The 17761-nt window shown below is 39.3% G+C and overlaps 1 protein-coding gene across 4 annotated transcripts in view; it reads right to left on the bottom strand.

Moving 5' to 3' along the window:
- Window positions 1-17761, bottom strand: part of CHST11 (carbohydrate sulfotransferase 11) — a 168206-nt gene that overhangs the window by 87416 nt on the left and 63029 nt on the right. For all 4 annotated transcript variants that reach the window (XM_050969785.1, XM_050969786.1, XM_050969788.1 and 1 more), the window contains one exon: window positions 5287-5372. In XM_050969785.1, the coding sequence (XP_050825742.1) occupies window positions 5287-5372 (86 nt within the window). The remainder of the gene's footprint in view (window positions 1-5286; window positions 5373-17761) is intronic.

Here is a 17761-nt window from a genome sequence, read left to right on the forward strand (position 1 = left end):
CTCAGAGCCTCAGGCACACCAAGGACAGAAATACCAGGTCCTTAGCACTGGAACCTCTGATACGAAGTGCTATGGATTGATGTGTACACAGAGCTCAGACCACAAAGCTCACCACAAACTTCTGTCCAGAATGGGTACAGCCCCCAGAGTCATCCTAGGGAGTGGAAATCAGTTGAAGATAGCAAACTACAACCCAGGTGGGTGATGTGGGCTGAACTAGGCTGGGATTTGCTGGTGCTATCCAGGCAGTCTAAGCCACAGATAATCACAGGGCAGCTCCCAAAAAGCAGCATTTGTGGCCTGAAGAGACTGAGGATGTATAAACAAGTGTCTGCAAGGCAACAGTTCACTTACTTCCCTTTTCCTGGTGGGAAGGAGAGAAGGGGGAAAAGAAAAATAGAATAAAACAAATGGGTCATTTTGGAATGACCAATTCAATACAATTTCATAATGCAAAGGCAACAAAGAGGTGGTCTACAGTTCTGACTCACCAGTTTTAGCAAATTACTAGACCTGTCTCTAGCTACACCAAAAGCAGACACCTAGAAATACCTCTCCTCGACAAAAAGAAATTGGCAAACAGCGTGACCTTTAGCAAAACAGTCAGGTTGATAAATGAATTAAAGTTAGGCAATGTCAATGTCAAACTAGAAAGCAAAACAAACTCATCCTTGGATTTGGATCCTGATGGATATGGAACTTTATATCTTCTGTGTTCCTCTCAGAAGTCTAGACATATAGACTAAGTGCTACTTGCATTTAATGAGAATTAAATGTTAATCTGGACAACTATAACAAAAAAATCTAACCTTAAATATGCAATTATTTCCCATTCCTCTAACATTTCTGTTTTGGTTTGAAACTTTTTGTAATTCAGTAGCACACCCTCTGTATCAAACAGATCAATGTTAACCACAAAAGTGTGAGCAGTGTTACCCAGTTCTGAACTTCTGGTGACTCCAGCTCATGGAGTGACCCAGAATCTTCTGTTATTCTTGGAGCAGTAGGGCTGTACAAAACCATGTCAATTACAAGACACAGTTGTATATGTTGTCTTCTAAGAGTATGCCATGCAAGTATTTGTTTCCCCACATTATTAAATTCCTGGGGTTTTATATGCAATAAAAACCCTGCAAAATCTACCCAAGATAAAATGCAAGCTTGTGTCACATTCCTTCAGGGCCCTTCATCTGTGTTCAGTTACACCTAGATTCTCTCTTTTGCCATTTGTTGTGTGATTGAATCTTCTTTCTCTTTCCATTTATAATTATGTGGCTTTTTAATAAACTCATTAAATAAACAATCCATTTCAGCCCTCAAAATTTGCCACTGGTATCTCTGCAGCTTAATAATAATCCTCCACCTAAAAAGGAAAGGCAAAACAACAGATAGTAAGGTCGCAGATGTGCTACACATCGCCTGCTGTGGATGAGGAGACCACAGCCTGGAAATCCACTTACTCAGTGTAAATCCCATTTGGTTATATTGACTTTTCTTTCCCTCATGGTGTATTAGTGCTCATGAAAAATCCTGCAGTGAAAGCCCTAGAGAAGGAATCTTTTGTCCACAGAAAAACATACTACCCATTTTCTGCTTTATTACCACAAGCAAAAGAGCAAATGTGTTATTCTTACTTTTACAATAATCACAAGGTCAGACACCCAGCTAAGGCATAAATCCCACATGGGCTTTGTCATGGACACTCTCAAGTCCTAATTCAAGTGCTATCTCTACCCATTTGACCTATCTTTCTCCAGTCAACACAGGAACAATTATGATTAACCCTCTAAAAATCCGACTAAATCCTAACATTCAGCTCCTACTAACCACCAAATGACCCATTCAGTCACCTTCAGATCATTGCTACATTTAAATTTCCTGAAGACCAATCTTTCCTCCTGCCTTTTTTTTACTGTTATTTTTTTTATTTTTTCCCTCTCTTCTTTTCCCCTTTCCTTTCTCTTTCCTTTTCACAATCATTCACAAGGCCGAAAAAAGATTTAAGATACAAATGATGGAATCTGCAAACAACTCAAGTAACTCCATAGAAGGAAACAACAGGCCAGGATCAGAGAGGCTACTGTATGTCAACATATTAAATAACCACAGTCGAACTCTCAGGTGGTGGAAATCAACCTGCCTCCATCTGGTTTTATGAGGCCAGTGCAACTTGATATTAAACATGAGTAGAAAAAACTGACTCTCATTAAACTGTAGTGTGACAATGTTCGCAGGGGTCTTAGGATGAGGAAAGAGACGAGAATCTTGACTCCATGTTTCAGAAAGCTTAATTTATTATTTTATGATATATAATATATTAAAAACTATACTAAAAGAATAGAAGAAAGAATTTCAGCAGAAGGCTTAGCTGAGAATAGAAAAGGAATGAATAACAAAGGCTTGTCTCTGACCAAGACAGTCTGGACAGCTGGACTGTGATTGGCCATTAATTACAAACAATCAAATGAGACCAATCACAGATCCACTTGTTGCATTCCACAGCAGCGGATAACAATTGTTTACACTTTGTTCCCAAGGCCTCTCAGCTTCTCAGGAGGAAAAAGTCCTAAGGAAAGGATTTTTCATAAAACATGTCGGTGACACTATAGGAACTGAAATCCCAGAGAGTATTGAGCCTATCTGACACCTATTTCAATCAATGACCAAACTCTCATCTCCCAGACAGGGAACAGCCATGAGCACACAGAACACAAGGCAGAATGGGCCCTTAATACATTCCAAATTTAAAGTTTCCTACCCTTTAAAAAATCACAGCTACACCTAGCTTGTAGTCATCCAAAACCATAACTTCAAGGCATCTTTCAGTCGCCTAAGTTTGGTGTTTAAATTACACATATTACTTTGAACTACAAATATCTGCTCAATCAGCTCTGCTACTGCTCTGAGGCAGCTAAGCTGAGTGCCTGAGAGTTTCTGTGATGGCATACACAGCCATTGTCATCCAGGAGAGAAATATGGATTCACAACATTAGGAGTCCAAAAGGTTCTGATAGTCAGACGTTAAAGATCTGTTTTCATCACTTAGATTAGTAAGAGAGATTTTGGCCAAAAATGTCTTTGTAGAATCAAAGATTTGTTTGGGCTGGAAGCAGCCTCAAAGATCATCTTGTTCCAACTGCCGTGAACAGGGACACCTTCCACTAGAGCTTCCATCCAGCCTAGCCTTGTCTTCTTGCATTTTTATTATATATTTTACTTCTGAGCTGACTTTACAAAAGGCTGATTACAACTGCTTCAGCAAGAAAACACGAGAGATCTGACCTCCATCCCCCCCATCCTTGCAAGAACAGGTGAACTCTTGAGGAACAAGCACCCTCCTGCCAAAATATACAAGAGTCTGTAATCTGCCACCTTGAGAAGTCTCCTTGGGCACAAATGGAAAAAAAAAATGAACCATATATTTGATGAAGCATTCTAGGTGTCGTCTCCAACTTGTTGTTTCCTCTGGCAGCCTCTGCTCACTGCCTTTTCTTGTTACAGTTTTCCCAGATCACATACGCTCATTTGTCTGTCCCTCTGGTACTGAGGGCAGCATGCAAAGCCCCTTCCAAAAAAATCAAGCACCAACTAAAAACAAAGAAAAAAACAAAAATTAAAAGCTTCATAAAAATGGGTATCAGCAAGCTGATGGAAATACTTCTGCATAAAAAACTTCAATAACAGCAATAACAATAAACATCTTTAGTTCAACATCAGCTGCCAGAACTGCTGCACTCCCTCAAACATTGACATTGGCTGCCTCATAGGTGAGCCCAGAAAGGGATGCTAATGGTTCATTTGGTCAGGGTACTCAGAAAGGAAGGAGCTGCCAACTATGTCCCCTGCTTCAGGAAGCTCAGGAAATCCTTTCAGTTGTCCAAGTTTGCAAGGGCTCTGGGATTATGGCCCTTCAATGGATGGGGATGTTTCTTTCCTACAGCTTGGCCTTTAATAATGTTAAAGGGCAAAAGGTCTTGACTGATACACAGCGGACCCCAGAGAGACTAATTACTCAGTCTGTCTCTTCTCCCTTACCTTACCTGCTCCTCTTGAGCATCTGCAAAGATTCTTTAAATCTGACCTGCAAATACTAGTATTTTTCCTTTGCTTCACTGGATTGTTCCTCTTCAGGGCTTCTACATGTGCTTCCCATTTATGCAATGCTGACTCCCATAATGGTCAATAAGGGATGGTATAACAGTATGACAAACTTATGTTCCCAGCCATGCCCAGAATTCGAATTGAATTAGAAAGTCCACCTGTGTTCATAAAAACATTAACAAGCAAATGGAGCTTTACTGCACTTCATAACCGATATCACATATCTTTGGGTTGCTGTCAATTCTTTATGTAAATACTTTAAATCCCTCAGACTTTGTTTTGCACACTATATAGTGAGTCTCTTCATAATCAAATAGTATTTAAAACATTTATTGCCTTGTTAAATCTAACAAGTTAGATTTACTAGGAGAGTCACTCTCCTTAAGAGCCAATTTAATAAAACTCAATCTATTCATTGATGGATAAATATATAATAGGCAGTTGTTAAACTTTAATAAATATGTTTAATAGTCAGCTGGCATTTTCTCTCAATGGCAGCACTTCCTCTCAGCTGCCAACAGGAAATGCTTCCCCTGAATATGCCAATTCAGTCCACATGTAGGGAATCAACTGATCTAGAGGAGCTAACAGGAGCATGAATTTCAGGTAGTTTTCTTATGCTACTTGTCACAAGAAGAGCAATAACTGAGGTTATTGCTCTGGGGTCCTGAGCTCTCATCAAGACAGTCAGGTACTGAATAGCACACAGTGTAAGCAAGAACATGAGCTACACTGTTTGTCTAGACTCCATACAAGCCATGGACCAGGACAAGAAAGGCAGCTGGCTATCTTAAAGTCATATAAATGATATTCATGTATTATTATGGCAATTTACAGTCTTACTGCACTCCTTGTCTCATGTAGATCATGCCACATTCTCTCACCCCACCCTGCCAGCCCATGTCAACACATTGCCTCAGCTTCTATCTAGGTATCCTTTTAAGGCTTTTAGGTACCTAAGAAAAGATTTTGGAGTAGTCTGCTTCATTGAAACTAAAAGCCTTTAAAGATCAGGCTTTTAACTCAAACTGTAGAATGTTATAGTAAACCCTGCATGTCCCAGGATCAGTTCTCCCAAATGAAGGCAGCTGTTGCATGTAAATAGGAAAACACCAAAATATCTTCAAAAGAGTCTGCATTTGTAAACTGGATTGGGAAGCTTAATTATAGCCACAAGACACTCACCTGGGTGGGATTATACAGTTCCTGAAGTGGGCTCCTGGATCCTTTCCGACAGCAAATGTCCATCCCGAATGGATTTCTACGCATTACTGCAAGAGGAAATTGAAATTAGTACAGGTTAGCAACACTGGCTAACAGAAAGCAATTGCAATACTTACAGCAAGAAAAGATTTTTTGACAGATCATAGGATTCTAGATAGCATTGTCACCTAACTCCTGATTTTCCTTTCCCTAGAAATTGTCTAAGAGCTAAATCCCTTATCTATTGTGGAAGTTACTGAAAATAAAAGCTCCCTTATAAAAGTTGTTTTGCAACAACTCTCAGTTTGGGTGCACAAGAATTCAAGCATGGGGACCAAAGCAACACAATTTTCAGCAGTGCCGGACACCTGCTTGTCTGATCATCAGGAAGGAGTCAGATGGATTCCTACAATCAGCACCTCTGAGAGGCAATGTCTGAGCATCTCTCTGCCTAAACACAGATGTATACAGGAACCTCATATTAAACTGCATGATTTTAAAGCTTTTGGCCTAACTCTTATGTTTCTCCTAGAACAGATACTAATCAGTACACAACACACATACAATCAAACACCGCTGCCCTTCTTGCCACAATTTTGCTTTACATATTACAACTGGAAATTTAACTGATCCACAGAACAATGTGCACTGTGTTATACCATTAAAGACCAGCTGGCTTTCAAACCAAAGGCTTTGTCAAAGGTCTGATGAAGGAACATTTTGGATGACAAATTTTTCAGGAGAGCTGTTGGCCTGAGCCCCAGCAGGGATGCAGACTATCAGCTTCAAGTTAGACCTCTGTGGCCATAAAACTCTGTAAGAAGACATTCAGCTCCACCTTCTATAGTCAGGAGGAAAACAAGAGCTTGCTGTGCTTCTTATCTCACATGGCCCACATCATTCTCTGCTCACACTCTCCTGCCCCCAGCTCTCCCTGGGAAACACAGAAGAAGCATCAGGCTGTCAGACACCCACATCCAGCATCGCAGCAAGAGATTTGTCTCATCAATATTTGATTAAGACATAATCAAAAACAAAAAAAAGGGAAAAAGAGATGTTCCTGCTGGGAACATCATGTTAAGCCAAGTCAGGCATGCTTTTATCATTTCTTGCCACATTTTGTAACCAGAAACTATTGAAGTGTCCTAGAACAATGAGCTGCACCACTTGCTGACATGCTATCATGGGCTTCAAGCCAAGTTGGAGAATACAGTCCAGTAAAGTTTTAATACAGAGGCCTAATATAATCGATACATCAAGTAATATAAACCACAGAAAACTGTATACAGTCCAATCTGGAAACATAATTGATTCCTTCACTCACTCAATATATATTTTTCAATAAGAGTAATTATCTAATAACATGCTGGGTTGCTTTTTTCCAAAGCAAACTGATTCCATGGGTCTTGTGGCAGGAGGCAGACATACTCAGTAAACAAAGTGGCTTCAATCTTCTTCACAATTAGGACAGTAATGTTAGTAGAGGCAATAATTTTATTTTACACATTTAAACAACTGATTAAATTCTGAGCATTTTTAGTTATGCAGACAAGTATTGGAATTCCTCCATTGCTGTGCTAATGTGTCTTTTTGAAAGATAACTTACAATGTGTTTTAAAAAAATAAAACTTCAAAAATGTTTCACAGAACATCAGTTTCCAAAGCCTGGAAGCGGTTTTAGGAAAAAAATTTTGAAATGAGGATGTGAGACATCCAACAGCAATTCTAACTACAGAGCTCCTGTCCACCTAATCCCCCCTCCATGCTCTTGTACCAGAACTGTGTCCAGAGAAGCTTTCAAGACAATTTTTTTGACCCTTCCTCAATAAAGAAGCCTTTCCAAAATGAAGCCTTCTACTCAAGGGCAAAGCACAGTAAAACACCACAGCAGGGGGAAAGGGAGAAGGGAACATTTTAGTGTATCCAGCTCATTAAACTGTGATTACCTAAGGTCCTGCAACACTGATGCTTTGTTCTAAAATGAAGAATAACAACAATTCTAGTGTGGTGTTCCCTAACTTGTTATTTCACTTTTAATTTCCACTAAATACAGTAAATAGTACAGTGCATAAGTGGATCCATCCCTTCCTGCTTCACTTAGCCAGCAAGTATCAACACGTTATATGCAGTAGTGACAGCAATAAAGATTAAATTATTTACACAACATGAAAGATTTGTTTCCAGATGTAAATAGGCAGTAGAAAAAGCTATCTCCCCAGCAAAAGCTAAATGCTAATGTAGAGCTTTAATCATAGATGCAATTCAACCTATTTTATAATTTCCAGTATTACTTAATTTGTTTCGTTTTTTCAAAAAAGATTTTAGAATCAGACTGTGCGGTTAGCACAGCAACACTGCACTTGTTTTCCTATTTATTGATGCCAGGAACAGCACTTCCTGGTATAACTGTACACAACACATCTGTGCACACCTGGAAAGTACTTGTGCCTGAAATTTTACTGCAGTATCAAAATAAAGGTGAATACTCCCCTTTCTTCAGCAGAAATCCCACCTGCACTGTTTGTACAACTGTCCTCAAGTGACTAACTATCAGGAATGTTTTTATATAGTTCAAAACACTTTCTGGCATGTCTGTGGGCACACTTACAACTCAGGGCTCCTAAAATGTGTTTTCTACTGTTTCAGCTTCTCTGAGGCAGTGCTTCATTATGCCACTGAACAACCTTTTGGGCCTGAACCTCACCTATAGCAATCTGCAGTAAGAATACCTTTAGTATGGAGGGCAACTGCAGCTCTACTAATTTCAACAACACTTTTGCCTGGGATATGCCACACCATTGTGGAAGTGAAACTTAAAAAAAATCAAGCCCTTTATTCTCATCAAATCTTATTAGCATAGTAAATATCTAAATCTACATTTTATGGCTTGGGCTGATCTCTGTACATAATTATGGTTAATTATAATCTAATGATAAGTATGGCATATGCATGGCTCCAAGAACCGTTCAAAAGATCACATTCACACACACCAACAGCATGAAGCAGCTGACAAAGAAATTTAGTATTGTCTAGGTTGTAAAAGACCTGTAAGATCAATAGCATTCAGGGCCTTTAATGATTCAAGAGTAGTGCTAATACTGCAAATGCAGCAAGAACATGAATCCCCTGAATTTAGCCAGGAGTGTGAGCAACTGGATGTATCGTGAGTTTGTTACTTAAATACAGGAGCTCTAAAAACAAGACCTTTGTTCCATCCCAGTAATGATTTGTCAAAAACGCAGCCTTGGCCCATCTTGCTAAAATATGTGTGGAATCACTAGTTATGAATCTACTAAGTAGGTTTGTAGAGGATGCTATCTAGGCACCAAATTTCAATTTCTCAAAAGAGGAAGATAAACAGCCCTGCTTCTCAACACAACAATCAGCTGTGTATGCATACATACAGAGGAGAGTGTAGGCCTTAAATCATCTCAGAACAGGAGCATCTGTGCCCAGCTCCAGCTTCCAGAAAACTCCATTTAGATCCACCAGTACCAACAGCAGGAATTTGACCTGTGAGTTACAGTGCACTTAGAACAAAAACACTGAAGATCATTCACATGGAAACATGTGAGCCAGGCTTAATCTGTCACCTCTCCTTGGCAAGAAGGCATTTCTAATGCACTTGCTAACCCTTCAAAGACCCTATCCTAGAATTGGAGACCTCTGGAGAAAATAGTGAATATAAGAAGCGGCATAAATACAATTTCTGCCTCTCCCTACAAAAACCTGAGACAAGGGGACATGGTAGCACTTCTACTAGGAGATTACTAGCCTAAAATGAATGTGAATACTGTGATTACTTAGACAAAGTAAAAGGGGTCAGGCAGAAATCATGGGAATCAAGATTTTTGAAGACTGAAAGCCATAAAAGGTCACCTTCTCACAAAGTGTCAGAAGGGCAAATCAAACAATTTCTCACAAGTCTGTGTGGGATTAAGTCCCAGAGGAAACTTTGCTGAAAGAGACGCATAAAATAATTGCCACGTCTTTCGTCAACACTGAGAGAGACAAAGAAGTGGCATTTCAAGGATGGGTGCCTGCATTCAGCAGCCATCTCTATCACTATCAATCTACTATAAATGTCTGAGGCTCCAGTTTCCAAGGCTTCTGTATATTAAAAGGTACACGGCTGCTATCTAGTAACTGCCTCCCTACTTTGCAACATTTAATTTATATTGCTTGGACTACTCTAATTACTGGTATGATAACAAAAGCCAAATGTAAAAATTTTACCTCTGTTCACTGCCTCTTAAATTCTCATATTACAAATATTTGAGAAAAGTTCTGAGAACATATTAGTATTTAACTTTTCATTACACTGGTCTAAAGCACAAAGAACAAAATTCCCTAACACAGCATTGCTTAAAGCTGACCTACATAATTCATTCCTCCTATTGGGATACAAGTTTTCTCACTGAGGAGGAAACAGTATGCCCTGGCAGCAGAATGGTGAGACTCCAGTTGAGGATCAGATCCTGTTCTTTTTTAAATGAAGCAAGCCCAATATATTCCTCTTTTTGGTCTGATTGCTCTTCATTTTTGGTCTGATTTCTGCATGAGAGGCTGAAAATGGTTGCTTCTTTTGGCTGAAATACACTGCTCTTCAGCTAATCTATTGCTCTCCTCCGGCCCAACTACCCCTAATTTCAGGCCAGAGTCAGTGCTTTCCACAGCATCTTCTTGAAAGCAAAGAGCAGGTACGTTACATAGTAGATTTTGCTTGAGCTGTAACCCACTGGGTTAGGGCCAACCTTTCACCTAAACATTCCCTACCCAACCTAGACAGAAAAATCAGTGTCACTTGGTCAAGGCAAGATAGAGCACCAAAATGGTTACTTACACCTTTGCCATCTCTTGCCATGTTTACACAAGCTACTGCCTTTAAACTTCCTGAATTTTTAAGTCAAAGCAAAAACATATAATTATACCCATACAGAAAGTTCAGAGAGATGCTCTTCAGCTAAAGACCTGGACATGGTTTTTCTTGCATAGACTTCTGCTATGACCCCAAAGAAGCACAGAAAATTACTTCTACTTGGTATATAGGATGAATCACTGGAATACATATTTCAGTACTACACCAAATACCTTAACCACAGTGAGACATCCATAGCCCAATTGTAATCATTCTTCTGTAAATGGTATTATGAAACAATGCTCTGTCTGTACTGGCAAGAATTATGCTCAAGGCAAGCTGATCATATCCGAATACAAATCAAGCAAGGTTCAATCCAATTTTGCATAGCCAATGTTCTTGAAGCATGATAACACTCAGGGCAGAGTTGAAGTAAGTGACCCAAAGAAGCAGTCCTTTCCCAGAGTTCCTCAGAGGTTTGGGACTGATTTTGGTATTTTATTGTTCAATTTGGAACTTCCTGTCCACATACCTTTCTGACAGCTAAAATCATGGTGAACAAGCTTGTGATTAGTAAACAGCTCGTTCTGCTTCAGGAAAACGAGTCTTCCATAGTGATTTACAACAGTTTGCTCTGCCAAGTTTAAACCACAGGCAAAACAGGAAACTCAGCAACAAGAAGTCTAACTCTTTTCAAATGTCATTAAAATTCCTGTGCTCCCTTCTACAGAGTAATCAGGCTAAGGATACAGAACGATATGAAAGGGTTAATTTTAAATCAGCAACCAGGAACATGAGGTGTGAATGCAAAAGCTTGAGTGTGGAGACTGAGATAGCTCTCCAGGCAATGATTTATGAACACTAATCCTTCAGCAGAGATTCAGAAAGATCAATGGAATGATAGCAACATCTCGTGACATCTGGGGCCTTGTGCTTTGCTGCATTCAGCTCAGGATTTTAAACTAAATTATTGGTCCTTCATCTGAAGACCACAGGTACAAGGATTTATGACTAAACTCTTGTCTGGGCTCCTTTGATTTCTTAAGGCAACACTGCAGCTTTCTTCCTGGAGCTTGAGAGATCTATTTTTAGAAAGTCAAAATCAGATTACGCATTGTATATAAGTATGCCGAAGTCTTAAACCCAGAGAACGTGACAATTCTTCTGTTTATCAATGGAGAACAGATTTTACCTTACACCAGACAGTAACTACAGAAACAAGGGTTTACTTAGCTTGAGAAACAAACAAAAATGGGCACAACAAGAGCAAAGGATAAAAAATAGAGATCGCACCTTAGTGAAGTGATTATAGCCAAGAAGAGCAGGAAAGCTGCCAGATATGGAGCCAGGGACCAGCTGCTACATTCTAAATTCATATTAGGAAGTGAGATTTCTATAAGCTACTCATTGAAGCTCCTACAATTAACAGAGAGCCACACCTGCAGAGGTGGGCCACCCCAAGGGGTGCTGGAGGTGGCTCCTCTCCTTTCCACTGACCAGCAATCCTAAATGGTTGAGGTTACATGAAATAAATCCTGGCACAGTAAGAAAATTCATCTCAACATTTGTTCTTGACTCTAATCACTAATTACAAAAGTTGTAAATGCCCTCCCAAGACTTGAGAGATATTTAATTCCTTTTTGCTTTAGACAGTTTTCCAGAAACAATTTGTATTTTATCCTGTTTGTTCTCAGATTTGCATGGGGATGAATTTAATTGGGCACAGTGGGGAAGTTAATATCCTTGGGTGAAATTATGCAGACTTAGATCCTCAGTCACCCTACGGACACTGCATGTGGCATAAATTAGCACAACATCTTCCCTGTTAATGAACAATGAGAAACTTTTTTCCAGTAATTAAAAAAAAAAATGTTAGTATATCCAGCATTTCTTTAGAAGTCTCAAGAACTTATCCACAAACCTAAATCAAGAGACTTTTCCATAGGCTTTACTACTCCCATGAGGAGAGCTCTATTTTGTTTATCTCAAACACACAGGCTTTTTTAAACACTGCAAGTTTCTGTGGGTGCAAACTACAAACTATATTAGACTTAGTCAAATACAACCTTGTTTTCTCTGGCAGGAAATGCAGATCTGGGGGCATCACAGTATTTCACAGGTCCATTCTGGATGTATCACAGACCATCTCAGCTGTCTGCTCACCTCTGAGAATGCTGTAATTTATGTCATCAATTAGCAAAGCCGGATGTCACAAAATATTGATCAAAATACCGTATTTCTTTTCTCGCTGAAGTACTTCTACATGTTCACAAATAAATTTTAAAAATTTTAGCATTGACATCAACTTAAGAATTTCTTTATTTCCTTTTTTTTTTCCATCTCAAATGCAACTTTCTACAAATGAAGTTAGAAGCTTAGGAATTATGACTCAAAATATATGTATTTCACAAACATTATGAATTTGCATGAAGGGACACTGTGGATCCAGTACATCAAATGCAAAGAAAAACTCTAACTCTTTCTGGACATTACACTTTTTCTACTTTTCCATTACAAGTCAGGCATGTGTTTTTCTAAATGAGACTGCAATAATCTGGAAAGGTAGGAAGATTCTAATGAAGCTTACAGGTTTCTAAATATGCCTTCTTCCAGTTTCTAGATATTCACTGTAAGAACATCAGCAGGTACATCTGCTGCTGGGTTGTCTTCATAGCAAAAAGCTAAATTTTTCTACTCTGGTCTTCCTGTCAGCCTAGTTTTAAAGCTTGTAGATAGTTGGTTATATCCCGTCTCTCTGATGTAAGTTCAAAAGAAAACTGTGTAAATGTAGGTCCAAGGAAAAATAAGGAGATTGTCCTTAAAAAGTAAGAAGCTGGATTTCTTTTTCTAAATTTCCCACTACTTCCATCACACTGTTAGTACCAGTCTACTTAACAAAAATGATTTATGAGTTCACAAAAAAAGAGGGAGAAAAAAACCTTTAAAGGAAGAAGGTTCCTTTAGAAAGCTGTAATTTTAAAAGCATTTATCTTGAATCACAGTCAAAATGAAAACGACAGCTGCTGCAGCTGCAATCTATTTGAGCTACTGTTTCTTTGCTATTCTTCAACAGATGTACACAGAAGATGAAACACAAAATCATATTTGCAATGGATATACTGAAATGCACAGCAAGTCTTCTCACAAGCCAAGCAGAATAGAAAATAGAGTCTGCAAAATAAAGACTGCAGCAGTCTTTTTAACCTGGAGCAACGAAAAGCTCAAACTTGTGGTATCTGAACTTGAGGCAGAAGCAGTGCTCACATACATATGCACTCCTGACCTGACAAACAGAAGCCAAGGGACTCAGGTCATTCCTGTCCTAGCAACATGTCCAGATAGACCAAGATTTACCACCTCTGAAGCAGTGTGTCCAGTATTTTAGTGCAGTCACAGCCCCCTAATACTTTACTGTGATTTATAAGCAACAATTTTCTTTACAAAAAAGAAGCACTAAAGAATTCAATAAGCAGAAGAGACAGTTTGAAATCCTGCAGTAATAGCTTCCAGAGCAGTCATTCATTATGGCAAAGAGGATTAGGACTGCAGTTTGCTGGATAAGCAGATGACCTCTCACAAATTAAGGATGCATCTTCCTTGGCTGATATTAAAAGGAAGAAAGTATCACAGACAGCAAAGGCCTGATTCTGTGACTTGAAAGTTGTCCAAACTAATAATTAATACACAGCTGGGCTTACCGCCTTATTCCAAGAGTTTATTCTGTTTAATACTTCTAAACTCCAAGTAATCCCAAGGCACAGAGATGCAATGGGCTTCTTTGCAAGATCTTTTACTTTGCAAGCAGCTGTTTATTGCCTCAGCTGACCGGGATCAGCAAAGCTCCAGGTTTGCAGAGCAATGCTGGCCCCACTGGACCACAGACGTTCTCCACCACTCCTTCTTCCACTAGGATCCACACATCTGTACAGGGAGGCTGGGAAGCTGCTTTCACACACTCCTCTCTCCATTAGCAATGAGTGTACACAGATAATACTGCTTTCAGATGTACGAATCCTCTCATGTGACACTTTTAAAATACCCCAAACCACAGATCCTTCACAACATTTTTCATATGAATAGGACATTGTCAGCTCCCTCAGACCCAGACTGCACTTCACCACAAAAAAGAGTAAAATACACATTAGCACAATAAAACTTCATCTTAATTAGCATAATCTGTATTTCCATTATAGAGCCCAGCCAACTCTGGGTGAGGCACTGAGCAGTCTGGATCTGTCTTTCCCTGAGGAGAAATTCTCAAAACACAAGAAAACCATTCAGCATGGCAAATGCATGAGGTCTCAGTGCCTGCTTATCTTTATGTGGTCCTACTCCCTTCATCTGTCTCCTTCCACTGCCCCCATAATTTCAATTACTTTAATTAAAACCTTTTGATTGACTTTTGTCTACAGTGAGGAAATGCAGCTGTGCCTCACACATAAACAAGTGGATGAGCCAAGCATACCAACTGGACCTCCTGAAGGCACACCCTAGAGGAAAAAGGAGTGAACAAGGAATGATTTTTCTTTGATTTTACATCCAATGAGAGCATTCAAAGGTGAACCAGAACAGGCAGCAGTTGTAAAAAATGCATATTCTGGTATCACTAACAAATAGGATAGACTAAACATTTTAAATTGACTGGGACTCTTCCTCCAAATAATATGGACATGCTATGTGCATATAAAAGCAATATGCACAAATAGCATAAAGCCACTATGCAAGTAGTTTTCCTCTCCATTAGATGGGAATGAAGGAATCACACAGCACTTCAACATGTAGTTTCTAAGGCGCCAGAATACTGGATACCTATGTGACCTCTACTGGTAATAACACTATTTAATAATTAGCATGCAAAATACTAAGCTTTGCTTTCAGTAAAACAGCCTGCCAACTGCACTGAGAAACTCTGTTAGTGTTGCAGTTGGTGACCACTAAGTTGCTAAAATCCAGGATCTCTCTGACAATATCTTCTGAAGGAGACAAGCAACAAAACTGCTTGACAAAGCCATAGACTCAAAAAGTTATTCTGTAGGGAACAAATGCTATTCTTGCCATTGTGATGTCTCACACAGAGAAAGATAGAAAGAGCAGGAGAGGAAACAAAGGAAAGCACCCTTTTCAGAAGATTTTCCTGAAATAATTCCCAACTAAGCAATAGTTCACCCTCCAGAAAGAAAATCCATCTTGTTTCTAATTTTGCCAGGAACAGAAAATACACCTTGAGAAACTGATTTGATGTCAAATTTTTCTCCCCAACCATACCCTTTTGCTAAGCTGATGTGATCTGTCTGCACCTCCCAGCTACTTGATCTTGTGGTACATGTCTCCTCACCTCTATGCATGTAATTTATGATCAAGGCACCTTCTAACTTCCCTTTATTCTGTGACAAGTTTTCTAGGCACCTCATCACTCTGTGACAAGTTTTCTAGGCACCTCATCACTCCTTCCTTTCTTCTGAACACACTTAAAGCTAACACTGCAGATTGCACCAGGGTGCCCCACATCACACAGCACAAGCTGTGGCAGGACTCACAGGATGAGCAAGTGCCACGCCCCCTCGCTGGCCCTGTCCTCCACCGCTCCCCTGTGTGCCAGGCAGCAGGCAGGCCAGCAGGTGAACCATCACCCTCAAGCCCTTCCCAGACCTTAATTCCAAAAAAGGTCCTCTACTAAGTAAGCATCACTTAAATTTTATTCCTTTATACATTCAGTGCTTCAAGAAGACTAAAACAAGGCTGCCACCCAAGTCACTGGGTATTCACAATGCTGCATTACTAATTTGCAGTTCTCTTCCTCTCCATACCAGTGCCCTAACTTTTGCATCCTCTGTAAATTTGAACAATAAATGAGTATGTTCTGTTCTGGATGATAAATTAGAATATTTAACAAGGATCAGCCCAAAATCCGGTCCCCCAGGGATCCCATGGGAAATGTATCTTCTTAGTGATGATTTCCCAGTTACAGCTATTTTTTAAAACGGTTCAAAGTTTTTAAAATCACTAATATGTGTGCCAAATTGACATGCATTCACTTGCCAATTTAACTTTTGGGTTGTTCGTTCCCATATCACCTGTATAGGAGTAAATCTGATATTCAAATATTGTATCATTAAAACAAAGACGGTCATCAGCTTGGACAATTAATTTTAAAACAGTCATTTCTGAATATACACTTAGTCTCATTGCCTGTCTTTAACCTTCCAAGTCTGCAGAGAAGGCTTCTGTGATGTATTCCAGGCTTGCTTTGCTCTCAACTATGTACAGGTTAATTTTATCACAGGTTCTTGAAAGCTGAAACATCAAAACTGCATTTTAATTGAAATTACTTTATACTTTCAGCTTAAAAACATAGAGAAGAATAAAAATTACAGTCTAAGCGATGCTTTCTCCAGCCACAGAGCTGATTGGCAGATTGTTCCCTCCTGAATTGTTATCTCAGATGGCTGCTGCTTCAGGGGCAATTCTTACACTTCATTTTGAAAACTCCCTTTGTCTTCATTAAATACTATTCAGCCTTAAACAAGGAGTATATGTAAAGGCTGTGTTAAATAACAGAACACAACACATGAAAAAAAAAAAAGCTGATTTGAGTTCAAATTTACAATAACGGGTTGTCATGTATTATCTCTTTCCAACATATTATCTCTTTCCAAGCCGAGATAATTCATCTCAGCTCCAGGAATTGCACCTGAACTGTGAAAGGTGAAAGGAAGATTTAGTGAGATTGACTGCTTGAGTCCTCAGCAGGAAAAGCAGTCTAATAATTTTATTCAGCTGAGAAGGACACCATTTTTGTGCTTACGTGGAGCTACTCATGCTACTCATGCAGGTACGATATGAGTGACGAGATTACACCCATACATGAGTGAGTATATACTTGCATTATTGATGTTGAAACAGCAAACCAGTGTTTAACCCACTGCCAGATGCTGGTTTTTGGTTTGTTTCTTTTTTTATTTTGTAAACAATTTTCAGAAGTTGTAACATGCTACATTATGTTCTACTATCCAAATCCAGCAGTGAAATACCAGTTTATTTTAGTTTCTCCTTTCCATTCTCTGTATTTTGCTTCTCTCTTTTTCATTACAGGACTCCCAGAATGAAAGCTTAAGTAATATTCAGAGAAAATGACAAAGTGAATTTTTCATTTAATAGTAGTCTCTTATTTAATAACCTTTTTTTTTCTAGAACACACAACTTTTCAGCTACTCTATTTAATCATGCTCTTGACATAATATTTTCCTGACAAAACCTATTCTATTTTCCTGGAATCTTTATCCTCTCTTTATTCCTCCCTGACCTTTTCTCCCCTCACGAAATTATTCCCTTTGCTACTCTGCTGTAGCTGCCTCTACCAATCTTTTATGCTGTTTCCCAGCCAACCATTTCTCTTCCCTCATCTTTCCTAGTCTTTCCATCACAATCCAGCTCCCTCTTCCACCTTCTAAAGACACAAGCCAAGAAAAATCCCAACTTACTCCCTAATCTGGCCATCACACCAGGAACTTATATCCTGCTCAACATAGAGCAAGGGGTAGTGAGGACAAGAGGTGCTGAAGGCATGGGAGACAGCCTCAGTTGCTCAAGAGGAAACAG

This window comes from Serinus canaria, chromosome 1A, assembly GCF_022539315.1.
Source record: "Serinus canaria isolate serCan28SL12 chromosome 1A, serCan2020, whole genome shotgun sequence".
Lineage (NCBI taxonomy): Eukaryota > Metazoa > Chordata > Aves > Passeriformes > Fringillidae > Serinus > Serinus canaria.